Below are 26,435 nucleotides of genomic sequence, written 5' to 3' on the forward strand. Positions count from 1 at the left end.
AGCGGACCCATCACCATGGTCACCATGGTAACCTTTCATTGCCATGGTTACACGCTATTGCTGTGGCTGTGTGGCTCCGCCCACTGCTTAAGCTGTGGGCCCATCAGGGTACGAGCCATCATCTCTCCAGCCCAGGCCCTTGGGGAAATGGGACCTCACACCTCCCGCCCCAGCCTGCCCAGGCCCTGGCCACAGCCGCTGGCCCCGGCCAGCCCCGTCCACTGGTGCCTTGCTTCGAGCCAGAGGGGATGAAGTCAGGGTATCTAGGTCCCGGGGAGGAGGGAGGAGGAGGCCTTCCTCGGGGTCTGTGCGGGGCTCCCTGACAGGACAGAGGGCTGCTCCCCGAGCCGGGAGGAGCTCCGGGGAGGGGGACCCTGGAGCCCCACCTCCGAGGGGGTGCCGTGGAGCAGAGGACAGGGCCTCGGGGCCTGGCTGCCGTCCTCCGCCTTAACATTAGCCCGCCCCCCTCCAGCGCCGGGCGGTTCTCAGTATTTGTAAGCATCTCAGAACAATAAAGCGTTTGGGCGGATTCGGGAGGCTGAGTTGTGTGGGGCCCTGGGCTGAGGTTCCCGGATGGGAGGGCTAGTTCTTCCCCACAAAGCGGGGTATCCCCCTGGCGACGTCCGGAGCCCTCCCTGCCGCCTCTGACGGAGGCTGGCCAGGACGCAGGGTCCCGGACAGAGCACGCGGCGCGGGGCAGGCTGCCTGCACACGTTTAATGAGGCCGAGGGGGCGCTGCGCGGCGGGAAGGGCCGTCACCGCAGCAGGAGGCTGAGCACAAGGGCAGCTGCAAGGCAGCGGGGCTGCAGGGGCGCCGGCGGGGCCGCGGAGCGCAGCTGGTCGCCATAGCGGTCCAGGAGCATCAGGGCCAGTCCGTTGGTCCAGCCGAAGCCCTCCTGGGGAGAGGATGGCCAGTGGGTGAGGCCTCGGGGAAAGGCCCCCACGTCCTTCCAGGCAGGTGTGGGACCCCTGACCCAAACCCAGAAGGTCTAACCCAGGGTGCCAGGCTCCTCCCTGGGGACCCACCCGCATGGAAGAACAGTCCTAGAAAGGAAGGTCAAGGTTAGCCGTGGGGAGAGCAGAGCCCCATCACTCCCTGTGGGGTGTGCCCACTCACCTGGACTTCGTACTCCCCTCCGCCACCCGGCTGTGCACCACTGCTGATGTCATACTGGGGGCGAGAGGACAAGCTGTCTCACCCCTGCGGTGCCCAGGAGTGGCCACTGGGGGCCGCCACGGGGCTTTGCAGTTTGCAGAGCCTGACACGGGGGAGGCGCACTGGCTCGGGGCCTGCTCACCGTCTGAGTCTCCCACCCCTGCAGTGCCCTGGGATGGCCACTGGGGGCCGCCACGGGGCTTGGGCCTGGGCTTTCCAGAGCCTGACATTCGGCGGCTCAGGGCCAGCTCACCTTCTCGAACATGGCTGACTTCTGGGAGTAGACATGGAAGTTGGTTTGGATCCAATTCTGCGCCAGCTGGAAAGCCACCTCCTGGGTCTTAGGTGAAGGAGACCTGGCCAGACCTAGGACACCCCGTGGCAGGGCCTGAGTATCCAGGTCCCCATCCCAGGGGCGCAGGAGGGACGGGCCGGCCTGTGCCCTCTGTCCTGGAACCACGGGCAACCACCCTGGGGCGGACCCTGGGATCCGCCCCTGCCCCTACCTCTGATGACCAGGTCCTGCAGGGGCGCCCAGGCGTTGGGGAAGTCCCACTGCTGGCCCGTCTTCCGGAGCGAGGTCGGGATCCCGTGCTGGTAGGTGAGGATCTCGCTGTCCTGGAAGGTTCCAGAAGGCAGTGTGACTGCAGGTGGGGCTGGCGAGGAGCCAGGAGGGAGGGACCCCCTAAAGCAGAGGTCCCTCTCCTGGGCCCTCCCCTCTGGGCTCACAGCTGCCCCTGGTGGCCGCAGCGGGACCGGCAGCTGAGACCCAGGAGGGCGAGGAGGCCACTGGCTAGAGCTCCTGCTGGGTCCTGAGCCAGCGCTGCCCCCAGGACCACCCCCTCCTCCCCTCCCCTCCAGGTACTTCAGGGCCCGGTCCGCCCCGGGACCCCCCCCCCTCCCCTCCAGGTACTTCAGGGCCCGGTCCGCCCCGGGACCCCCCCACCCACCTCCCCTCCAGGTACTTCAGGGCCCGGTCCGCCCCGGGACCCCCCCTCCCCTCCCCTCCAGGTACTTCAGGGCCCGGTCCGCCCCGGGACCCCCCCTCCACTCCCCTCCAGGTACTTCAGGGCCCGGTCCGCCCCGGGACCCCCCCTCCCCTCCCCTCCAGGTACTTCAGGGCCCGGTCCGCCCCGGGACCCCCCCACCCACCTCCCCTCCAGGTACTTCAGGGCCCGGTCCGCCCCGGGACCCCCCCGCACCTCCCCTCCAGGTACTTCAGGGCCCGGTCCGCCCCGGGACCCCCCCCCCCCTCCAGGTACTTCATGGCCCGGTCCGCCCCGGGACCCCCCCCCCCACCTCCCCTCCAGGTACTTCAGGGCCCGGTCCACCCAGGGACCACCCCCCTCCCCTCCAGGTACTTCAGGGCCCGGTCCGCCCCGGGACCCCCCCCCACCTTCCCTCCAGGTACTTCAGGGCCCGGTCCGCCCCGGGACACCCCCCCCACCTTCCCTCCAGGTACTTCAGGGCCCGGTCCGCCCCGGGACCCCCCCCCCCCACCTCCCCTCCAGGTACTTCAGGGCCCGGTCCACCCAGGGACCCCCCTCCCACCTCCCCTCCAGGTACTTCAGGGCCCGGTCCACCCAGGGACCACCCCGCTCCCCACCTCCCCTCCAGGTACTTCAGGGCCCGGTCCGCCCCGGGACCACCCCCCCCCCCCCTCCCCTCCAGGCACTTCAGGGCCCGGTCTGCCCCAGGGACCACCCCCCACCCCCTCACCTCCAGGTACTTCAGGGCCCGGTCCGCCCCGGGACCCCCCCACCCAACTCCCCTCCAGGTACTTCAGGGCCCGGTCTGCCCCAGGGACCACCCCCCACCCCCCCTCACCTCCAGGTACTTCAGGGCCCGGTCCGCCCCAGGGACCACCCCCCCTCCCCCCCTCCCCTCCAGGTACTTCAGGGCCCGGTCCACCCAGGGACCACCCCCGTCCCCCCCTCCCCTCCAGGTACTTCAGGGCCCGGTCCACCCAGGGACCACCCCCGTCACCCCCTCCCCCTCCAGGTACTTCAGGGCCCGGTCTGCCCCAGGGACCACCCCCCACCCCCTCACCTCCAGGTACTTCAGGGCCCGGTCCGCCCCGGGACCCCCCCACCCAACTCCCCTCCAGGTACTTCAGGGCCCGGTCCTGCCCAGGGACCACCCCCACCCCCCCTCACCTCCAGGTACTTCAGGGCCCGGTCCACCCAGGGACCACCCCCCACCCCCTCACCTCCAGGTACTTCAGGGCCCGGTCCGCCAGGGCGGGGTCAGAGAAGCAGCCGGCCCAGAGAGGAGTCAGGTTGGTCGGGTAAAACTCGTGGTTCTTCTTTTCATGTTCAAGGTCATAGTCAAACCAGGCCCCTTTCTCCTCGTCCCACAGGACAGCCTGGATGGCGGCCAGGCGCCGGGCCTGCAGATTTCTGTACCTTGTGGCTTCAGGCTCATTCCCTGGGGCACGTGATTTAGAGGGAGTGACCGGGCCTGCCCTTGGCCGCCTCCTGTTGTGACCCCCAAGGGCCAGAGCCGTGCCCACCTGGAGCCCAGCCCACCTCAGGCTCCAGGACCCAGAATTCCCTGGGCAAAGGGGCTTAGGGCTCCGGCCTCCGGCCCTGTCCCAGGCTCATCCTCCAAAGGCCCTGGCTCGGCCTGGAGGGGCAGCAGCGGGGAGCGGGAGGGGTGCAGGCGAGGACTGGGCGCACGTGCGGGTGAGAAAAGCCGGGAGTGACTGCGGAAGGCCCCGTGTGCGCCCCAGGGCTGCATGGGGGCAGGTCCCATGGCGCTCCACCCAGGTCCTCCTTCCAGCTCCAGGCCAAGGCCGAGGCGAGGCGGCCCGAGCGGGCGAGCCCACCCCCTCCCGCCCGGGCCCCTCCCGCCCGCCCGGGCGCTCACCCAGGAGGGCGTAGAAGCTGCTCATCAGCCCCTCTGCCTGGCACAGGAACGCGTTGAGGTCCACAGGCACCAGCTTGCTGGTCCGGATGCTGCTGAGCGAGCTGGGGTCCGGGCCTCCAACGAGCCAGCGGGAAGAGAAGTCCCAGCCCGACTCGGCCCCCGCCTTGAGCTCAGCCCACAGAGCCTCCCGGGCGCCTGTGGGGGACAGAGGACAGAGCACCGGCCGCCCCGCTGCAGGCCCAGCCCCACCCGTCCGGCGCCCTCACCTTCGGGCACCGCGGCCGCCAGCTCTGCGTCCTTGCTGTAGGACTCTGGTCTGCGGGAGGAGAGTGGGCAGCCTGGCACGGGGGCTCTGAGCCTCGTACCCAAGCTGGGGCTGAGCCTGGTGACTCAGCGGACCTGGGCCCACCGCCCTGATGGCCCACAGCGACCATCTCGCCCCCTGAGAGGGCCTGAGCACGGACGGGCCTTCCTGCCAGGGCTGATGACACCGCTCCCTCACCTGGGACCCCCGTAAGGGACGTGGTAGCGATTCAGGACGTAGCTCCTCCCCCCCACGCTCACAGAGACGTTCCTCTTCTCGGCCCAGAAGTCCAGCTCCATGGCCAGGGCCCTGATGTTGTCCCTGGGGCAGAGCCGGCACCTCAGCCTGGGAGCACCCTCCCCCCACCCGGAGTCCTGGGGGCGGAGCCTCAGCCTGGGAGTACCGCCCCCCCACCCGGAGTCCTGGGGGCGGAGCCTCAGCCTGGGAGCACCCTCCTCCCATCCGGGAGGCCTGGGGGGGCGGAGCCTCAGCCTGGGAGCACCGCCCCCCCACCCGGAGTCCTGGGGGCGGAGCCTCAGCCTGGGAGCACCCTCCTCCCATCCGGGAGGCCTGGGGGACGGAGCCTCAGCCTGGGAGCACCCCCCACCCGGAGGCCTGGGGGACGGAGCCTCAGCCTGGGAGCACCGCCCCCCCACCCGGAGGCCTGGGGGGCGGAGCCTCAGCCTGGGAGCACTGCCCCCCCACCCGGAGGCCTGGGGGGCGGAGCCTCAGCCTGGGAGCACCCCCCACCCGGAGGCCTGGGGGGCGGAGCCTCAGCCTGGGAGCACCCCCACCCGGAGGCCTGGGGGGCGGAGCCTCAGCCTGGGAGCACTGCCCCCCCACCCGGAGGCCTGGGGGGCGGAGCCTCAGCCTGGGAGCACCCCCACCCGGAGGCCTGGGGGGCGGAGCCTCAGCCTGGGAGCACCCCCACCCGGAGGCCTGGGGGGCGGAGCCTCAGCCTGGGAGCACCCCCACCCGGAGGCCTGGGGGACGGAGCCTCAGCCTGGGAGCACCGCCCCCCACCCGGAGGCCTGGGGGGCGGAGCCTCAGCCTGGGAGCACTGCCCCCCCACCCGGAGGCCTGGGGGGCGGAGCCTCAGCCTGGGAGCACCCCCCACCCGGAGGCCTGGGGGGCGGAGCCTCAGCCTGGGAGCACTGCCCCCCCACCCGGAGGCCTGGGGGGCGGAGCCTCAGCCTGGGAGCACCCCCCACCCGGAGGCCTGGGGGGCGGAGCCTCAGCCTGGGAGCACTGCCCCCCCACCCGGAGGCCTGGGGGGCGGAGCCTCAGCCTGGGAGCACCCCCACCCGGAGGCCTGGGGGGCGGAGCCTCAGCCTGGGAGCACCCCGCACCCAGAGGCCTGGGGGGCGGAGCCTCAGCCTGGGAGCACCCCCACCCGGAGGCCTGGGGGGCGGAGCCTCAGCCTGGGAGCACCCCGCACCCAGAGGCCTGGGGGGCGGAGCCTCAGCCTGGGAGCACCCCCCACCCGGAGGCCTCGGGGACGGAGCCCGCGGTGCCCACCGGAGGAAGGCGGTGTCGTTGGTGTGCGCCACGTAGCGGGCCATCATGAGCGCCAGGAGCGGCGGCTGGCTGCGCTGCAGGTAGTACACGCGGGGCCCGTTGGGAACGTGCCCGTAGCTGCGGGGAGGAGGTCGCTGACGGCTCCTGCAGAGGGAGCCCCGGAGCCAGGGCTCACCGCTCCGAGCGCCCGTCCTCCGCACCCGTGGGGCAGCGCTTACGTCCACACCAGGTCCAGGAAGTTCTGCAGCATGCCCTTGGCCGTGCCCGCCATCTCCGACACCAGCAGCCCCTCCAGCACCCAGTAGGAGTCCCTGGGAGGGACGGCTTCGTCAGGGCCAGATCCCGCACCCCCGGCCCCGCAGGCACCCCGGCCCCCGCAGGCACCCCGGCCCCCGCAGGCCCCCCGGCCCCCGCAGGCCTCCCCGGCCCCGCAGGCACCCCGGCCCCCGCAGGCACCCCGGCCCCGCAGGCACCCCGGCCCCGCAGGCACCCAGACTGGGCCCCGCAGGCTCCCCGGCCCCGCAGGCACCCCCGGACCCGCAGGCACCCCGCCCCGCAGGCACCCCCGGCCCCGCAGGCACCCCGGCCCCCGCAGGCCCCCCGGCCCCCGCAGGCCCCCCCGGCCCCCCGCAGGCACCCCGGCCCCGCAGGCACCCCCGGACCCGGAGGCCCCCCGCCCCGCAGGCACCCCCGGACCCGCAGGCACCCCGGCCCCGCAGGCACCCCCGGACCCGGAGGCCCCCCGCCCCCGCAGGCACCCAGACTGGGCCCGGCACTCACCAGTAGTAGAACTCGCGGAAGCGCCCGCCGGGCACCATGAAGGGGCGCCGCTGGTAGATGAGAGAGAAGCGCTCGGGCTCCCGGAGGACGTCAATCTTCATCTGGAGCCAGGAGAGAGGTCGCAGCCTGGACCCCAACCCAAGGGCCGCCCGCCGCCGTGGGGGGCCGCGGGGGCTCGGAGAGGCCGTGGGCTCTGCCTCCCTGCGCTCGGCCGGCCTGGCTGCCGGGAGGCTCTGCCCCACGGGGGCCTGGGGTCCCTGCTGTGCTTGGTGGAGCGGAGGAGCCTGGCACCCTTTGGACCCCGGGGCGGGGGGGGGGGGGGGGCGAGGAGCGAGAGGACGGGCGCTGGCGCTGCGGGGGAGTGGCTTCAGGGGCGGCTTTCAGGGCAGCAGCGCCCGGGAGCGGCACCCGCCACAAAGGAGCCCGGCCCTCTGCCTGTGGGTGCCGCCTGGGGGCTAGTGCTGTGCAGTCTTGGGCCTGGGAAGGCGGACAGGCGGTGTGCCTGGGCCTTCAGGGAGGTCAGGGGTCAGGAGGTGTCCCCTGCCCTCGCGGACAATCGGGAGAGAGATGCTGCTCCAGACCGGGACGCGGACGGGGACGGGATGGGGGGGGGGGGGCCTGTGCTCCCAGGGGCGGCCTCCCAGCGGGCCCCCCGGCCGGTACCTTCTTTCCCAGCTTCTTCCAGAGCTGGTGCAGCTGCCCGGCCCAGGAGCGCAGCCTGGCGTCCGCAATCTTCTCCAGGAACCGCGGGCTGGGGGGACAGGGCGGCGGGTTGGGGGCGGGGGAGGGCAGCAGGCGGAGGGCCGGCCCGCCCCGCCCCGCTCCGGGCCTACCTGTCCGTCCAGTCCTCGGGGACCCAGGGCTGCATCTCCAGCCCCACGGGCCAGAAGTGCTTCTGGACGAAGGCCTGCAGCTGCGGCCGGGGCACGCTGTGGTTGTGGGCGCTGGCCAGGCTGCGGAAGGCCTGCAGCACCTGGTCTGGGCGGAGACACGGCTCCGTGGGACCCGTGCCCCTTCCCTGGCGGGGTCTGGCCCTGCCGCCTCCGGGGGGCGGTCAGGAGCAGGCGGGCCGGCGCTTACCTGGGTGGGAGGCCATCGGCATGTCCACGAACTGCTTGTCGTCCGGGTAGAGCTTGGCCATCTGCACCTGGTGCAGCAGCTCCCCGTGGCAGTACACCGGGCTGCAGAGGGCGGAGGGCGGTCAGCGGGGGAAGAGGCCGGATCCCCGGACCGGATAGGGCTGTGTGCGTGCCCAACACACGCGCGGGAGGGCTCTGGGCGTGGTGACACCAGGGCTGAGAGAAGTAGGAGGGTCTTTGTGCAGCAAAGGACCCAAACCATTTCCTGAGAGGCTGTGATTTGGAACAGTAGAGAGCACTTGGTGGGTGAAAGATTAGCACTTAAAAAAATATTTTTATTGATTTCAGAGAGGAAGGGAGAGGAAGAGAGAGATAGAATGATTGATGATGAGAGAGAATCATTGATTGGCTGCCTTCTGCATGCCCCCTACTGGGGATTGAGCCCACAAGCCAGACATGTGCCCTTGTCGGGAGTCGAACCCAGGACCATTCCGTCTGCAGGCCAACGCTCTATCCTCTGAGCCACACCAGCCATGGCAAGGTTAACAGTTTAATCAGAGAATAGGGTGGACCAGCCCGGCTGGCACGGCTCAATGGCTGAGCGTCGACCCATGACCCAGGAGGCCACAGTTGGATTCCATCTTGGAAGGGAGTTCTGGGATCCACTGCCTGCAGGGTGTCTGGACCGTGTGGTGTACGGCTCCGGGCAGAACTCACGCCCCCTGGATACTGTTCGCCCTGGATACCGAATGCTCAGAAAGGCCGGTGGGGGGCCGGCCGTGCAGAGACGCACAGCCCCTCTCGGTGGGCAGGACGCGGGGCACAGGATGGAGATGAGCTCACTAGTGACCCAGCAGGCGGCGCCATGCGGCTGACCCACTCCTGGCACAGCCTCCCCGGGCGCCCTCAGAATAAGTTACGCCAAGGGACTACCACTTCCCTCACCCTAGAGGGGCCCACCCTTCCTGGTGTGAAACGTGCACCCCAGCTGCCCTCAGCACCGGCTCACAGGGAGGTCACACGCACAGGGCTCCTGACACCGTGGAGGGTCCCTCCGCCCGAGTCTCTGCTCCCTCCGCACGCCAGGCCCAGAGGCTCTGGCTCCGTTCTCTGCAGGCCCTCTCCCCAGAATGCAATCCCCATGGAATCGACTCCCTGAGCGGGAACTGGACTCAGCTCACATCCATGCTAAGCAGTTCTGCACACGTTATTCATAAGGTACAAGCAGAGGCAGAGCAGGAAGGGAAATAAGTAACCAAATAGAACAAAAACGTGAAAATGTATGTGAAGGCTTTATATGCCAGGCCTCGTTTTTCATGTGTCACAGATGGGGAAGCCATAGTCACGTGGCCTTTCTGACAGGGCCGCCCCATCCTGAGTGAGCTCATTAGCATGACTCACTTAGCCACTCCCCCCAAGAGTCACCTCATGAACACAAACTAGCAGACACCACCCTAATAGGCACTTGACCACTGGGGGAACTCCAAGAGCTTAGCAGCTACATCCCCGGTAAAAGAACAGACAGTCTTTGCTACACAGCAGGCTCCCCCTGGTCTTCAGCCATGGGCTCCTTAAATGAAAATAAAACCTGTTGGAGCATCTGCATTTGGTCGATGTGACATTTATATAATAAATAAAGCACTACTTGCTTTATCAACATAAATATACCTAATATTTAGAGCTAGTGTAGGGCAGGGATAGGAGGCTTTTCTGTTGTTAATCCTCACCCGAGGATATTTGTCCATTGATTTTTAGAGTGACTGGAAGAGGGAGGGAGAGACAGAAACATCAATGTGAGAGAGACACATCGATTTGCTGCCTTCCACACTCGTCCAGCTGGGGCCAGGAGTCGAGCCTGCAACCAAGGTATGTGCCCTTGGCCAGAATCAAACCCGTGACCTCTCAGTCCACAGGCCGACACCCTATCCACTGAACCAAACTGACCAGGGCAGGCATCATGCCACTTCCCAATACAGTTGACTACCAATATTAATATTAACCAAGTGGTTCAGATGGCTATGTGGTTCACTGTGGTATTCAAATCCTCCCACGACCACATCAAAACTGCAACTAGCCGAGGCCGGTTTGGCTCAGTGGATAGAGCATCGGTCTGTGGACTGAAGGGTCCCAGGTTCGATTCCGGTCTAGGGCATATACATTGGTTGCGGGCACATCCCTCGTGTGGGTGTGCAGGAGGCAGCTGGCTGATGTCTCTCTCTCATTGATGTTTCTAGCTCTCTATCTCTCTCCTCTCCCTTCCTCTCTGTAAAAAAAATCAATAAAAAAAATATATATATATATTTAAAAAACAAACAAACAAAAAAAAAACTGCAACTAAACTACAGAACAACCATTATTCAGAACTGTCTCAATCGATCTGAATAGAAGTCCTAAAACTAAGGATATAAAGAAGAAGCTATATAGAGACTGGTAGGAGGGGTGGAGACACAAAATGGGCTGGTCCCACATTCGAATGTGGCAGATAAAAATAAAAAAGGATATCAGGCACTACCTGGTTTGGCTCAGTGGACAGAGCATCGACCTGTGGACGAAGGGTCCTGGGTTCAATTCTGGTCAAGGGCACATGCCCGGTTGTGGGCTCGATACATGCCCGGGGGTGGGTGCAGGAGGCAGCCAATCAATGATTCTTTCTCATCATTGATGTTTCTATTTCTTTCCTCTTCTCCCTTCCTCTCTGAAATCAATAAAAAAAATTTTATATAAAAAGGGATATCAGGCCTGGCTGGCATGGTTTAGTAGTTGACTGTTGACCTATGAACCAGGAGAACATGGTTTGATTTCCTGTCAGATCACAAGTACAGGTTGTGGGGCTCAATCCCTAGTGGGGGGCATACAGGAGGCAGTCAATTAATGATTCTCTCTCATCACTCATCATTGATGTTTCTTTTAATTCTTTTAAAAAATATTTTAATTTATTTCAAAGTGGAAGGGAGAGGGAGAGAGAGATATAAACATCAATGATGAGATAGAATCATTGATCAGTTGCCTGCTGCACACCCCCAATTGGGGATCAATCGTGAAACCCAGGCATGTGCCCTTGACTGGAATTGAATCTGGGACCCTTCAGATCACAGGCTGACATTCTATCCACTGAGCCAAACTGGCTAGGGCTATCATTGATGTTTCTTTCTCTCCCTCTCACTTCCTCTCTGAAGTCAATAAAAACACAGTTAAAACAATAAAAACGAAGAGGGCCATCAGAACTGTGAAGACCCCCCTGAGGAGTTAGGAGTTCCAACTCCACAGCAGGACCCACAGCAAGAGTCCCATTGTCAGGAAGAGAGGGCCCCATGACTTCTGGCTGTGCAACCAGCTCAGGTGTGGCTGAGTGAGACTAAGCTACTGGAGTCCCAGGCATTCCTCTTAAAGGGCCAGAACATGGACTTACTTGAACCTACTTGCTCGGAGTTCCAGCACTGGGCACCAGAGACATGTGGGGAGGAACTGAGTTGTCTGGCATTAGGTTGAGAGCTGGAGGGGCAGCTTTCTTGCAGACAGAAGTGCTGGCAGAGGCCATGTTCCTTTTCTGAGCCCTCCCAAAGCTGGCAGGCAGGCATCATATCTGAGTCTCCATCATCCTGGCTCACACTGTTAACCACACCCTGGTGATTCCCTGCCCACCCAACTTTTGGGCCCAATCCAAGCTGTTTCTAGTGACTCTTCCATACAAATAGCCTGTCTTGGCTCATGCTTTGGACTTCCTAAACCTCTCAAACAAGCAGTAACTGGCCTCAGCATGCCCCATCCCTCTCACTAAGTGGCCCAGGCCCAGCACTAGCAGCAGCCAACCGTGGTTGGCAGGTTGGCCTCTCTTGGGCACTTCCAAGCCCAGCATAAGTAGCAGCCATCGGCAGGTTTCTTTATAGCTCAGGCAGGTGGCCTGGGAAGAACACAGACGGGGGGGGGGGGGGCCTTCCTTGGCTTGCCCTTCCGAGCGGCCCTGGAGCCAGTGCACTGGGACAGCTTCAGACCACGTCAAATCACTACCCAACCTCCCCCACAAGGGACACACTCAAGCGGCAGACTCAGCAGATACCAGAGCACTGAAGTAACTCCTTCACAGCTGATCCTCTATCCTGGTCACAGCCACTCCTTACAGCTGATCAGCCTGACGGTAAATCCCTCCCATTGACATGCCAATAGCAATCAAGGCTCAACTACAACAGGAGGGTGTACATGGCTAACATGGGGTCACAGCTGAAAGGCCCAGCTTGGGTGAGCAGGGAGATTGCTCCACTGGACTCTATAGGACACCAACTACTAGGGGAACTCTACCACGCCCCGGAGACACGGCAGCTCTGCCTAGTCCACAGAAACAAACACGGGGCGGCAGCCAGAACGAGGAGGTAAAGAAGCATGTCCCAAACGAAAGGACAGAAGAAATCTCCAGAAAAAAGAGCTAAACAAAATGGAGACAATCTATTAGGTGCAGAGTTCAAAACATTGGCTTAAAAAATGCTCCATGGGTGTAGGGTAAGCGTAGAGGAACTTAATGAGAACTTCAACAAAGAAATAGGAAACATAAAAACGGAACTAGAAAACATAAAAAACTAGTCAGGAGTCAGAACCAGTCAGGTAAACACTGGTACATGCTGCCTCCACAACCACATCAAAATACAAAACAACCATCATTCAAGACCACCTGAAATTGGGCTGAATGGAAGTCTCATAACTAAAGAAGAAAGCACATTGCAAGTAATAGGAAGGGTGGAGGTACAGAATGGGTTGGTCCAACACCCATCTGTGGCAGTTTTCAATTGGCAGGGATATGTAGGCTGCAGAGGCCTCTCATGAGGTGAAAGGAGTCCTAGCCCCACACAGACCCCTCCACACAGGGTTCCAGAGCTGGGGAGAGAAGTCCCTGTTACCTTTGGGCTGTAAAAACCAGCAGGGATTGTGGCTGAGTGACAGGGAGGCTACTGGAGACCCAGACTATTCTTCTTAAAGGGCCTGTGCACAGACTTATAATACTTGGACTTGTTCTCTGTCTCTGAGCTCCAGTACTAGGGTAGCAGTTCGGCAAGAGGAGGGACCCAGGGACATACGGGGAGGAACTGGATTGTCTGGCACTGGAGCAAGAATTCGGAGGCAGCTTTCTCCCAGATAGTGCTTGTTCTTACACTGAGACCTCCCCTGTCATAGAGCTGACTGACAGCATATCTGAGTTTCCACCAGGCTGGCTCACAATGTTTGCTGTCCTGGTGATTCCCTGAGATACCGCTCCACCCAATTTATAGCCCCACCCAAGCTGTTTGCAATGACTTTTCCATATGAATGGCCTGTACTGGCTCAGGCTTTAGACTTTCTTAAAATCTCTCAAACCAGCAGCAGTTGGCATTAGCATGCCCCATTCCTCTTAATAAGAGGCCCCTGGGGGCCCAGCCCTGGTAACAGCCTGCCTTGTTTCTCAGCTTGGCCTCTCCTGGGCACTTCTAAGCCCAACATAAGTAGCAGCCATTTGCAGCTTGCGCTGTGCTCCTGACAGGTGGCCCCAGAGCCAGTGGCTGACTTTGCACCTCCAGTGGGGGCCCTGAGCCAGTGCACCCAGTGGACAGCTTTAGATCACACCAGATTGCAACTCTACACATCCATAAGTGACACAATCAAGGGGCAGCTTCAGTGAGAAGCAAAGGCCCACTGAAGCAAGTCCTGCTCCACAGGGGTCTTCTGCACAACATCTCTTCCTTCCACTGTAGTCAAAGCTGGTCCTCACAGCCAATTGGCCTGGGTGTCAGTTCCTCCCAGTGACACCAACAGCAATCAAGGTTCAACTACAGCAAGACAATGCACACAGCCCACACAGGGTGCACCTAGATTGCCCAGCTCAGATTATTGGGGAAGCTGAGCCACTGGGCCTACAGGACACCTACTACTCTAGGTCACTCTACCAACTCCAGGAGGCATAGCAGCTCTACCTAATACATAGAAACAAACACAGGGAGGCAGCAAAAATGTGGAGACAAAGAAACATGTCACAAATGGAAGAATAGAAGAAATCTCCAGAAAAAAAACACACAAAAACCCTAAATGAAATGGAAACAAACATACTACTAGATACAGAGTTCAAAACAATGGTTATAAAGATTCTTAAAGATCTTAATGAGAGCATCAGGGGCTTAGTGAGAATTTCAAGGATCTTAATGAGAATTTCAAGGAAATTAGTGAGAACATCAAAGACATGAAAAAGGACAAGTCAGAAATTAAGCGTATACTAACTGAAATAACAAATAATTTACAGAGATTCAGCAGTAGAATAGAGAATGCTGAGAATCAAATCACCGATCTGGAATATGAGGCAGGAAAAAACACTCAATCACAAGAGCAAAAAGAAAAAATAATTAGAAAATACAAAGAGCATGTAAGAAGCCTCTGGGGCAACTTCAAGTGTACCAACATTCGCATCATGAGGGTGCCAGAAGGAGAAGAGAGAGAGCAAGATCTTGAAAAGCCATTTGAATTTTGGTCGAGAATATGTTTGTATATTTTCAGAAACAACTCCGAGACCATGTGGATTCTGGCAACATAGAGAAATTGTCAGGACTACTCCAGCCATGAAGACAGAAGAGAAGCAGTACAGAGATGGAAGATACTGAAGTTGCCTTGCCATACTAGCAGCCAGCAGCTGTGTGTCACTGCAGGTTGCCCAGGACCAAACCAGAGAGGATCAGACCTGCATTACCACTATTTGTCCACCATCTAGAACTGAAATATCATTGCTGATATGTACACATAAGGCACTGTTTGACATTGAAATTGGGTCTCAAAAGAATTGTTGGCCCAGAAAAAAGAAAAGAAAAGCTATTTGAAGAAATAATGACAGAAGCTTCCATAACCTGATGAAGTAACTTGACATACAAGTCCAGGAAGTGCAGAGAATCCCAAACAAGATGAACCCAAAGAGGCTCACACCAACACATCATAATTAAAGTTAAAAACAAAGAGAAAATCTTTTTAAAAAATTAAAGAATCATAAAAGCAGCAAGAGAAAAGCAGTTAGTTACCTATAGGGAAGCTCCCATAAAATTGTCAACTAAGCCCAGTTGGTGTGGCTCAATGGTTGATCATCAACCTATGAACCAGGAGGGTAGATGCCTGAGTTTCAGGCTTTATTCCTGATGTAGGGTGTGCAGGAGGCAGTCAATTGATGATTTTTTTCTCATCATTGATGTTTCTATCTCTCTCCCTCTCCCTTCCTCTCTGAAATAAATAGAAATATATATTTTTTGTATAATGTCTGCTGATTTCTCAACATAAACTTTGCTGGCTGAAGGAATTGGAAAGAAATATTCAGTGATGAAAAACAAGAATCTCTACCAAGGAAAACCAAGATTACTCTACCCAGCAAAGCTATCATTTAGAGATGAAGGGCAGATAAAGAACTTCCTAGACCAGGACAAGCTAAAGGAGTTCATCACCACCAAACTAGTATTACAAGAAATGTTAAAGGGTCTACTTTAAAGAGAAGAATAAGGAAGATAAAAAATATGAATAATAAAATGTCAATAAATATCTATCAACTACTTTATTTTTTTTTCTTTTCTTTTTTTGATATATATTTTTTTAAAAAAACAAATCTTTATTGTTCAGATTATTACAGGTGTTCCTCTCCCCCCTGCCCCATATCTCCCTCCACCTGATTCCCAATCCCACCCCATGCTCTTACCTCTGCCACTGTCTTTATCCATAGGTGTAAGATTTTTGCCCAATCTCTTCCCACACCCTTCAGACCCCTTTCCCCCTGAGAATTGTTAGTCCAATCCCTTTCTATGTCCCTGATTCCATTATATTCACCAGTCCATTTTGTTCTTCAGATTTTTTATTCACTTGATTTTTAGATTCACTTGTTGGTGGGTATGTATTTGAGGTCTTTTTGTTGTTCATAATTTTTACCTTTACATTTTTCTTCTTTTTCCTCTTCTTAAAGAATACTCTTCAACATTTCATGTAATCCTGGTTTGGTGTTGATGAACTCCTTTAACTTTTTCTTGTCTGTGAAGCTCTTTATCTGACCTTCTGAATGACAGCTTTGCTGGGTAGAGTAATCTTGGTTGTAGGTTCTTGTTGTTTATCATTTTGAATATTTCTTGCCACTCCCTTCTGGCCTGCATAGTTTCTGTTGAGAAATCAACTGACAGTCGCATGGGTACTCTCTTGTAGGTAACTAGCTGTTTTTCTCTTGCTGCTTGAAAGATTTTCTCTTTGTCTTTTGCCCTTGGCATTTTAATTATAATGCGTCTTGGTGTGGTCCTCTTTGGATTCCTCTTGTTTAGGGTTCTGTATGCTTCCTGTTCTTGTAAGTCTATTTCTTTCACCAGCTAGGGGAAGTTTTCTGTCATTATTTCTTTCAATATGCTTTCAGTATCCTGCTGGCTCTCTTCTTCTGGCACCCCAAAAATCCAGATGTTGGTATGCTTGAAGTTGTCCCAGAGGCTCCTTAGACTATCCTTACACTTTTGGATTCTTCTTTCTTTTTGCCCCTCCTTGGGTGATTTTTGCTTTCTTATATTCCAGATTTTTGTTTTGATTCTTGGGGCATGTTGGTCTAAGTTGAGTTTCTGTATATTCTTTATTTCAGATTGTGTATGCTTAATTTCTGGCTGGTCCTTTTCCTTTTTTATTTATTTTTTATTTTTTTTGTATTCTCATTAAGGTCCTTGAAGGCCTCACAAAGCTTCTTGGAGGTTTCATTGAGTTTCTCAAAGGTTTTTAGAAGATTCTTGAGTAACCTTATAAATGTGATTCTGAACTCTGTGTAGTCCAGTTGTTTATTTTCTTCTTTCTCTCCCATTCGTGGCATGCTTCTGTGTCTCCTCATTTTGGCTGCCTCCATGTCGTTGATGGAGTGGCTTTGTGTGGTAGGTGACCTATAGGGGCCAGTAGCTCAGCTTCCCCAATCACCTGAGGTGGTTGCTTTTGGTATATCCATTTGTGGGCTGAGTGCAGTCTTGGTGTAATTAAGCCTTGGTTGCTGTTGGTACACTGGGAGGAATTGACCTCCAGGCCACTTCACTTGTCTGTGAGGATCTGCTGTGTCTATAATGGAGGAACTGCTGCGCTGGAGATGCGCCTTGTTTTAGTGGGGCTTTGGTGCTCACTGAGTCCGTCTCCCGAATGTGTCATTTATGGGTGTGAGGGGTTAAAACTGAGCACTAGGAACACTGGCTTCTGAGTCTCCAATGGGGTACAGTTCAGCTACTGTCTGAGGCCACCCTGCAGGAGATACTGGGAGAACCACAGTCCTTTCCTCCTTGGACTTTAACAGTTTGTTAGGTTAGACTGCAACAGAGAGGGCCATTCATATGCAAAAGCCACTGCTTGGAGCTTGGGTGTGTTGTTTGTAGGTTGTGCGGGGTGGAGTCTCAGGGCCTCACTAGGCTGGTGTGTGGCCAACAGCAATGGCTGTCTGTCCGTCCACTGCCTCTCCGAGTGAGTCCCAGTGTCTCCCCGCGTCGTGTGCTCCCCGCACAGCAAACAAATATTCTTGTGTGCAGCTCTGCAAGCAAGCCACCCTCACTTTCTGACCCGATGGCAGACAGTCTAGCCTCTCTCCAGAAACTGGATTTCAGAGAGATCTGGAGCTCGTCTCTCTTTGGGTTGAAGAAAGCAATGCCCTCTGCCAGCCGGGATCCACTGCCAGCCCATATTGCGTCCTCGCCCCCTACTTTTCAGCGCTTGTGCCCTGAATTCTCCTCTTTCTCTTCCAGTCTGGTTGTAGGGCTTCCTTTCAGCCAGCTTTCCCTTGGGTTTTGGGGGATAGACTTTAATTTTTAGTTTTATTTTTGAAATTGTTGTGCATGGCAGCAGATTAGGTGTGTTTACCTACACCGCCATCTTTGTTCCTCAACAATTACTTTAAATGCAAATGGATTAAATGCTCCCGTCAAAATTCGCAGGGTACCTGAATGAATAGTAAAATATGACCCTTCATGTGCTGTCTACAAGGGACCCACTTCAGATGGAAAGGCACACACACATTGAAAGTAAAGGGATGGAAAAAAAAGATTCCATGAAAATGGAAACATACAAAAGCTGTGGCAGTAATACACTCAAAAATATAGATTAAAAAACAAAATAAAAGGACAAGCAGAACAGAAACAGACTCATAGATGCAGAAAACATTTTGATAGTTGCCAGATGGGAGGGAGGTTGGAGAGTGAATGGGTGAAAAAGGTGGAGAAGTAAAAATTTGTAGTTACAGGATAATCATGGGGATGTTAAAGCACAACATGGAGAATATAGTCAGTAATATTCTAAAAGCTATATATGGTGTCAGATAGATTTATTGGGGTGATCACTTACTAAGTTATATAATGTCTGATCACTGGCTTGCACACTTCAAAAGAATATAATATTGTATGTCAACTGTAATTGAAAAATTAAAAATAATTTAACCAGCCAAAACCGGTTTGACTCAGTGGATAGAGCGTCGGTTTGCAGACTGAAAGGTCCCAGGTTCATTCCAGTCAAGGGCATGTACATTGGTTGTGGGCACATCCCCAGTAAGGGGTGTGCAAGAGGCAGCTGGTCGATGTTTCTCTCTCATGTTTCTCTCTCATCGATGTTTCTAGCTCTCTATCCCTCTCCCTTCCTCTCTGTAAAAAAAAAAAAAAATCAATAAAATATATTTTAAAAAAAGAAAAAAACTAATTTAACCAACCATGTTGGTTAATGCTTACTGTATTGCAATGTGGTAGACGTGACCTGGCGTCCCACACTCAGTAGGAAAAGTACATCAGGGCAGAAAAATGAAGTGGAAGTGCTGTGGGAAGAAAGAAAAAGTGCAGTTCACCATCATCTTCCTCCACGGGAGCCCCTGTAGTTACACCATCTCTCCCTCGGTGTCCTAGGTTCCCGCGGGAAAACGGAGGGGTCTGTTTAGTTAGGACCCTCTTAACCGCCTCCTGCTGAGTGTGAGCTCACACTTGTGAAGGTGGTAAGCCAGTCCTTGAGGCCTGTATCTCCCTGTTTTAGACACCTTGTTGTTGTTTTTTTTTTTAAATATATTTTATTGATATTTTACAGAGAGGAAGAGAGAGGGATAGAGAGTTAGAAACATCCATGAGAGAGAATCATCGATCAGCTGCCTCTTGCACATCCCCTACTGAGGATATGCCCGCAACCAAGGTACATGCCCTTGACCAGAATCAAACCAGGACCTTTCAGTCTGCAGGCTGACGTCTATCCACTGAGCCAAACCAGTTTCGGCTAGACACCTTGGTTTTAGCTGCTCATTCCAAATGTCTATCAAATCATTACTCTGAGAATGAAAGTGTGTTCCTGGGTCTGAGAAATGTAACTCCGGGGTCCAAATCATTGCACTCTCTCTTGTTCTGGTCCTTTTGGGATATTTTGAGAATTATCTACCACTGGGCATCTGAGCCCAGTCCAGAGGAGGTGTTGCTGTTGGGCCCCACTGGTGGCTTCTTAGTCCCCACATCAGTCAGAGCGTACGCATGGCCTTCCCCCAGGAGTCTGCCCGAAGCCCTCTTCAGCCGTCCCTCTTATGGGCAGACAGACTGTTCTTGTTAGCATGTGGTGCTTCAGCGAGTGCACCTGGAACCTTCTAGATCCAGCCACCTCTGCGTTGCTGCAACCTTCCAGTGTCCACTGGTTTAGGAACCCAAGTGGCCACCTCACACGAGGACACTGAGATAGCCACTGGCTGGCGCAGGTACCTTCTGAGGAAGGAAGGGCTTCTGCTGCTGCTGCTTCTTCTTCTTCTTCTTCTTCTTCTTCTTCAATATATTTTTTATTGATTTTTTACAGAGAGGAAGAGAGAGGGATAGAGAGATAGAAACATTGATGAGAGAGAATCATCGATCAGCTGCCTCTTGCACACTCCCTACTGGGGATGTGCCCGCAACCAAGGTACATACCCTTGACCGGAATCAAACCTGGGACCTTTCAATCCACAGGCCGACGCTCTATCCACTGAGCCAAACCGGTTTCAGTGGAAGGGCTTCTTGTGACTGGCATCCATGTCTTCTGCTTTAAAGTGCCCCTCCGGTGCCCATGATGACTCCATGGGACTGTGCCACATGGGGCATTGCTTTTATAGACCAAGTTTCCGTTGACCTTCTGCTGGACCCTGTGCCAGGTCACAGCCACTGACTAAGGTAAGTCAGACCCAACACTGAACCGGGATGTGATTCAGCTCCCCAAGCAGATTTGGTTTTATCACCTTTAACCAGAGTGGCAGCTTGCAAGCAGCGCCTGCTCCTCTGGGCATTGCCATCCTAACCAAGCAGCGCCTGCTCCTCTGGGCATTGCCATCCTAACCAAGCAGCGCCTGCTCCCCTGGCCACTGCCGTCTGTTGGGAACTGGGCGAGGGCACACTCCCCAGGTGAGGGCAGTGGCGTCCGGCAGCTCCCTGCTGGCTCCAGCCATTCCCAGGGGAAGAGCGCCAGCTGCTGAAGGGACCGAGAGGCCCCTCCCCTAGGAGCTTGTCTCTGCACAGCCCGTGCACCTCACTGCGGTCTCTCTGGCGCCTCCCTGGGGAGCAGGTCTCCCGGTATCGTGGGCATCTCAGGTCCCAAGGTGCCCCTACGGCTTTCAGTCGCAGGGGTGGTTCCCGTTAATGTCTGATAGCAGGCTGGCCATGGCCTCCCCGTAGCCATTCCAGTCCAAAGTCTCAGCAGCCACGCCGGGCGGTGCCCACGGTGTTTGCTCTCTGCCCAGCCTGTGTGTCCGGGGGCTGAGGTGGTGTGGACTCTGCAGCATGAGGTTTCTCGCCTTGGCGTCCAGTTAATATTGCTGATGGCAGATTTGTAAGCCTTTGATTTATGGCACAAGGCGGGGAACCATAAACGACTTATGGCACGAGGCAGAGAACCACGCCTGTTTGAACACTCCGGCTTTCCCCTGCGTTTCCACCTGAACCTCAGCTCCTCATCCCGCCGTCCTCTCCAGCAGACGCCGCCCCTTCTAGGGTGGCCCCGTGGCCTTTGTCACCACGGTGCACGGGGGTCTGTGTCACAGAGTCCAAGATGCTTCTCCATCCTCTGACCATCTTGTCCACTCACATGCAGAACTCTGAGTGCCCAGCAGGGGGCATACTTAAGGGACCCGACCCTCTCATCAATATATTTTTTAAAAATATATTTGAATTGATTTCAGAGAGGAAGGGAGAGGGAGGGAGAGATAGAAACATCAATGATGAGAATCATTAATTGACTGCCTCCTGCACCCCTCCCCCCCAATTGGGGATTGAACCCGCAACTCTGGCATGTGCCCTTGATCGGGAATCGAACTTCCTGGTTCATAGGTGATCCTCAACCACTGAGCCACACCGGCTGAGCTATCCCTGCGATTTTCAGTGGTGTGCTGTAAGAATTTTAAAGCCTGCAATATCAGGGGCACTGGCCCCTTTTCCCTTAGATTGGTAAATTTAAAAATTACCACTGCCATCACAATAGCTGTCTGGTGTGGATGAATCAGATCGGCAGAAGATGTATTTGGGTGTGCTGCCAAAGTGTAGTGTGCGCCATGAGGTGACAAAGGTTGGACAGCGCTGACCTAGCCCCTTCGCTTGGGAACCTTCTTCCTTATCTGTTGCTTCAAATATTTGCTCCTTAGGAAATGGCTCTGGGACCAGGGCGTTGTCCCCAGTGGCCAGGATCAGGTCTCCCCAGCACACTGCTTGGCCGGCCCTGGGATGAGAAGCTTTGGTTTGAACTGGCCAGGACCCAGGCTTGGCCCATCTCTCACTTTCATTTTTGCTCTTGTAAATAATCATCATCAAGGGATTTTGTTTTTAAACCTTTCTTATTATTTTGCATTTTCTTTTTCATTTTATTTATTACTAGAGGCCTGGTGCACAAAATTCATGCACGAGTGCAGTCCTTAGGCCTGGCCGGAAATTGAAGCACGAGCATCTGGCGTGGAAGGGCAGGTCCCAGCTGACCTCTGAGCCCTGGGCAGCACCTGGGCTCCCACTCGCACCCTCCTTGGCCTGGCATTGTCTGCTCTCCTGCTCCACCATCCTGCTGAGGTCCCACCTAGTCAAGGGCACAGTCCCCAGTATGACTACCCCAGTACTACTGCCCGTCAGGGCCGGCAGCACCTCCACTGCTGCCCGCTGCCAGCACCACATTGCTGACACCTGCCATGTTCCACGCCACCCCCTGGTGGTCAGCACACACCATAGCAAGTGGTGGGACTCCGGTCTCCCAGTCAAACTCCTGTTCAAATGACTGCCCAAGGGGACAATTTGCATGTTAGGCTTTTATTATATAGGATTGTTTTATTGTTGCCTCTATTACAGACGTCCCCCATTCCCCCTCCCCCAATTTGCCTTTCTCCACCTCCCCCTGCCCAGGCCTTCACCACCCTATTGTCTGTGTCCATGGGCTGTGCATAGATGCACACATGTTTGCTGGTTGATCTCTTCCCATCCTCCCCTCTCTACTCCCCTCTGAGATCTGTCAGTCTGTTCCATGCATCTATCGCTCTAGTCCTATTTTGTTCATCAGTTTATTTTGCTCATTAGATTCCACTTATGAGTGGGATCATGTGATTCTTGTCTTTCTCTGACTGGCTTATTTCGCTTAGCGTGAGGCTCTCCAGGTCCCTCCATATTGTCGCTTCTTTACAGCTGTTCAGTATTCCGTGGTGTAGATGTACCACAGCTTTTAACCCACTCACCTACTCATGGGCACTCAGGCTGTTTCCAGATCTTAGCTGCTGTAAATTGTGCTGCTGTGAAGGTAGGGGTGCATACATTCTTTCTGACTGGCGTTTCAGGCTTCTTAGCATGTATGCCTAGAAGTGGGACCACTGGGTCAAAAGGCAGTTCCACTTCAAACTTTTTGAGGAAACGCCATACTGTTCTGCACAGCGGCTCACAGTCTGCATGCCCTAGCAGTGCAGGAGGCTCCCGTGTACTTAGCATTTCCTGATGCGCTCAGTGAGCCCGCTCCCTGGGGCCGCATCCAGCGTCTGAGTCCCACGGTGGTTGTTACCTTCAGCACCGATCCCAGCACAACTGCGGTTCTAACCTGGGTGCCCATGGCCGCCAGGAGCGAAAGGTCCTCGTCCTCTGCCGTGTCAGCTCACTGTCCCTGAGCCCCGAGGCTGAGGGAGGTGAGGCATCCTAGGAAGGCACATGTTTCCTAACACTCCCTCAACGCTCCAGCACAGGCTGGCACTAACCTGCTGGCTCTGACGCCACCCCCAGGTCGAGGGCACAGTCCCCAGTATGACTGCCCCGCCTCGGCACCAGTGCGAAGCTCAGGGGGCCCCACGCTAACCCCGCTTCTGGCCAACTGGCTACAGTGCAGGCGTTTGCACCAAGCCCCTCGGCTCGTTGTTTTGCTCTGTAGCGTCTTTGTCACTGGAACCCGGGCCAAGCCCGATATTTCATGTTAATAATGGGGTTTATGGCAGAGGCCAAGGGTCACCCTCTATCACCCTGACCTTCATGACCTGGAGCCTGAGTGACTCAGGTCAGCCATGTGGACACGCCGTTCCCCTGGAACTGACCCAGGAGGAACCGGAGGCACGCCCGGGAGCTCCCCGCTGGGAAACGGGTGTGTCTGTCACCCATGCAGCGGCCCGGGCGGAGCGGCAGCCTCTCCCTTTCCTGACCATGTCTGCACCCCTCACTGTGAGACCAGTGCTGGAGACCCCGTGTGAGCGATGGGGAGACCCCGTGTGAGTGCTGGAGAGCCTGTGTGAGCGCTGGGGAGACCCCGTATGAGCGCTGGGGAGACCCCGTGTGAGCGCTGGGGAGACCCCGTATGAGCGCTGGGGAGACCCCGTGTGAGCGCTGGGGAGACCCCGTGTGAGCGCTGGGGAGACCCTGTGTGAGCGGGGAGGCCTGTGTGAGCGATGGGGAGACCCCGTGTGAGCGATGGGGAGACCCCGTGTGAGCGATGGGGAGACCCCGTGTGAGCGATGGGGAGACCCGTGTGAGTGCTGGAGAGCCTATGTGAGCGCTGGGGAGACCCGTGTGAGCGCTGGGGAGACCCCGTATGAGCGCTGGGGAGACCCCGTGTGAGCGCTGGGGAGACCCCGTATGAGCGATGGGGAGACCCCGTGTGAGCGATGGGGAGACCCCGTGTGAGCGATGGGGAGACCCCGTGTGAGGTCTGGGGAGACCCTGTGTGAGCGGGGAGGCCTGTGTGAGCGATGGGGAGACCCCGTGTGAGCGATGGGGAGACCCTGTGTGAGCGATGGGGAAACCCTGTGTGAGCGTTGGAGACCCCGTGTGAGCGATGGGGAGACCCCGTGTGAGCGATGGGGAGACCCCGTGTGAGCGATGGGGAGACCCTGTGTGAGCGGGGAGGCCTGTGTGAGCGGGGAGGCCTGAAGCTCAGGTGGGCCAGGACCCTGACAGCACACTGTGCTTCCCTTTCTGAGATCCCTCTTCTAACCGCTCAGGACTACATCTATGAATTATGCCAGATACATCCTTTCCTTTCAAAATATATATTTTTAAAAAAATATATTTTATTGATTTTTAACAGAGAGAAAGGGAGAGAGATAGAGAGCTAGAAACGTCGATGAGAAAGAAACATCGACCAGCTGCCTCCTGCACACCCCCTACCAGGGATGTGCCCGCAACCAAGATACATGCCCTTGACTGGAATCGAACCCGGGACCTTTCAGTCCGCAGACCTACACTCTACCAGAGCCAAACCGGCTTCAGCCAAAAGATATTTTTTAAAATTTGATTTCAGAGAGGCAGGGAGAGGGAGAGAGACAGAAACATCACTGATGAGAATTACTGATCGGCTGCCTCCTGCAGGCCCCACTCCAGCGATCGAGAGCACAGCCTGGGCCTGTGCCCTGCGAATCAAACCATGACCTCCACACTCAACTGCCGAGCCGCAATCAACCACCAGCAAGTCCAATCACAGCCTTCCAAACAGCCCCCACACTGAACGCTTTCGCCTTTCTGGTCCTACATGGAGGCCCGCCCGGCCCCTCTCCCAGAGCCTCACCACCTCCCGCCGGTCCCGGTCCCGTCTGCCCAGCCGCCCGGCCTCCTCCCGGACCCTGTGCGGCCTCAGCCTCGCGTGCTGCCCCCAGGCCTGGCCTGTCTCTCCCAGAGCCCGCGGCACCGGCATCGCCTCCTGAGACCCCTCCGTCTGACACGCTCTCCTCCCAGCCCTAGAGTGGGCTTCGTTCACTTTTCACTGTGCTTCTAGCGCCCGCCCGTGGCTTCTGTTGGGTTCCAGGCAGGCGAGGTTAGGCCGAGAGGTGCGGCCTCGTTTTTCTTGTTCCCCAGCAGCCAGGGCGCAGAGCTCACCAACCTTTGTTCTGGGAGTGGACGCCCCGGCCTGGGAGGCAGAGGCCGCATCTCCAGGATGTGCAGGTGGAAGCGATGGCCCTAAAAGCCCTTCAATTGTCCTTCGTCATAGGGGTCAGGGGGGGAGGTGCCCACTCCTACCTCTCATGGGGGGGAGTGCCCACTCCTACCTCTCATGGGGGGTGCCCACTCCTACCTGTCACAAGGCGGGGGCAGCGCCTCCTGGGCGCCCAGTCCCAGGCCCAGCAGCAGCAGCAGGCACAGCTGGTAGGTACTCATGGTGGCCACGCTGCAGCCAGTGAGCCAGGAGCCCTTTCCAGTCCCTGAACCCCCTCCCACATCCAGGCTCGCAGAACACTTTCTAGAAAAACCCTGAGGACAGCCCTGTGGGTTCAAGGAGCAGCTGGAAGGGAGGGAGGGAGGGAAGGGCCTGGGTGGTGCACAAACGGCCAGCGGGGTTCCAGGGCAGTGCGCTCCCACACGGGCCTCGCCCTGCAGAGCCCGCTCCACTGGGACCCAGCCTCCGCCCTGCCTCAGGCCTGAGCCCATCCCACCCCAGCTCCTGGCCTCGGCCTCCCCACTAGCCCCAGCGGCCATCCCGGCTCCTACCTCCCATGGGGGTGGAGGGGGGTAGTGCCCACTCCTACCTCTCACAGGGCGGGGGGGAAAGCAGGTGCCCACTCCTAGCTCTCACGGGGGGAGCAGGTGCCCAATCCTACCTGTCACAAGGCGGGGGCAGCGCCTCCTGGGCGCCCAGCCCCAGGCCCAGCAGCAGCAGCAGGCACAGCTGGCAGGTGCTCATGGTGGCCACGCTGCAGGCAGTGAGCAAGCTCAGGCAGCTCCTGCCCTGGGCCCGCCTGACCCACCTGCCAAGGCAGCAAAGTCCACGTGGGAGGCGTGGCCCCTGAGGGGAGCCAAGGAGGCAGTGTGCCCGGCGTGCCAGCAGCGGCCTGTGGCACAGGCAGCGGGATTGGCGCTGCCTCAGGAAGGTCACGCCTCGCTCGGCACCGGGGAAGACGAGTCAAAGGGGCAGAGGGTGTGCGGGCCGGGCCGGGCTGCAGCCGGGGCCCAGGGCGATGGCTCGGCCCCCCTGCCCGCCGCCCCCTGAGCAGTGAGTGCCCGGTGCCGCAGGACGGTCTGTGACCTTCCCTTACGCCCGGTCACTGTCCAGGGTGCACGGAGGGCCTGGCAGTGTGGGCTGCGACCGACGGCCGGGCCCTGTCCCCCCGTCGCCCCAACCCCCCTCCCGCCACCTGCCCCCAGATGCTCGTACTTCCTTCCTTTTTGAAACATTTTATTGTGGTTAAGTACATATAACACAAAATTTGCCATTTCAACCTGTTTTTATTGTTGTTAATCTTCACTCAAGTCTGTTTTTTCCATTGACTTTTCCCCCCTCTGTTTTCCCCATTGATTTTTAGAGAGAATGGAAGGGAGTGAGGGAAAGAGAAGAGAGA

The 26,435-nt window shown here is 57.4% G+C and overlaps 1 protein-coding gene across 3 annotated transcripts; it reads right to left on the bottom strand.

Moving 5' to 3' along the window:
- Position 1: 1 nt before the first annotated feature.
- TREH (trehalase) lies at positions 2–25,838 on the bottom strand. 3 transcript variants are annotated; one of them, XM_036423143.2, is made up of 15 exons: positions 25,698–25,838; positions 7,707–7,807; positions 7,460–7,604; positions 7,290–7,377; positions 6,627–6,727; positions 6,065–6,157; positions 5,847–5,963; positions 4,527–4,649; positions 4,291–4,340; positions 4,025–4,219; positions 3,366–3,583; positions 1,663–1,774; positions 1,420–1,522; positions 1,118–1,171; positions 2–896 (listed from the first exon to the last, which is right to left on the bottom strand). In XM_036423143.2, exons 1-15 carry the CDS (start codon positions 25,778–25,780, stop codon positions 863–865), a joined length of 1,617 nt encoding a protein of 538 aa, XP_036279036.1. In that variant the 5' UTR covers positions 25,781–25,838; the 3' UTR covers positions 2–862. The 3 variants fall into 3 exon arrangements, with proteins under 3 accessions (XP_036279036.1, XP_036279035.1, XP_036279037.1); XM_036423142.2 differs by having other exon boundaries at positions 1,410–1,522; XM_036423144.2 differs by lacking the exon at positions 25,698–25,838 and adding an exon at positions 25,175–25,256 and having other exon boundaries at positions 1,410–1,522.
- Positions 25,839–26,435: the final 597 nt, after the last annotated feature.

Source organism: Pipistrellus kuhlii, unplaced genomic scaffold (genome assembly GCF_014108245.1).
Source record: "Pipistrellus kuhlii isolate mPipKuh1 unplaced genomic scaffold, mPipKuh1.p scaffold_m20_p_77, whole genome shotgun sequence".
In the NCBI taxonomy this organism is placed as follows: Eukaryota; Metazoa; Chordata; class Mammalia; order Chiroptera; family Vespertilionidae; genus Pipistrellus; species Pipistrellus kuhlii.

Excerpts from the sequence above, each read along its gene's own strand:
- TREH (XM_036423142.2), bottom strand. The coding sequence starts at position 25,780 with ATGAGCACCTGCCAGCTGTGCCTGCTGCTGCTGCTGGGCCTGGGGCTG. Across the intron at positions 3,584-4,024 it reads CAGCTTCTACGCCCTCCTGG|GGAATGAGCCTGAAGCCACA; the intron begins GTGAGCGCCCGG and ends CACGTGCCCCAG. Across the intron at positions 1,523-1,662 it reads GCAGGACCTGGTCATCAGAG|GTCTGGCCAGGTCTCCTTCA; the intron begins GTAGGGGCAGGG and ends GGGGTGTCCTAG.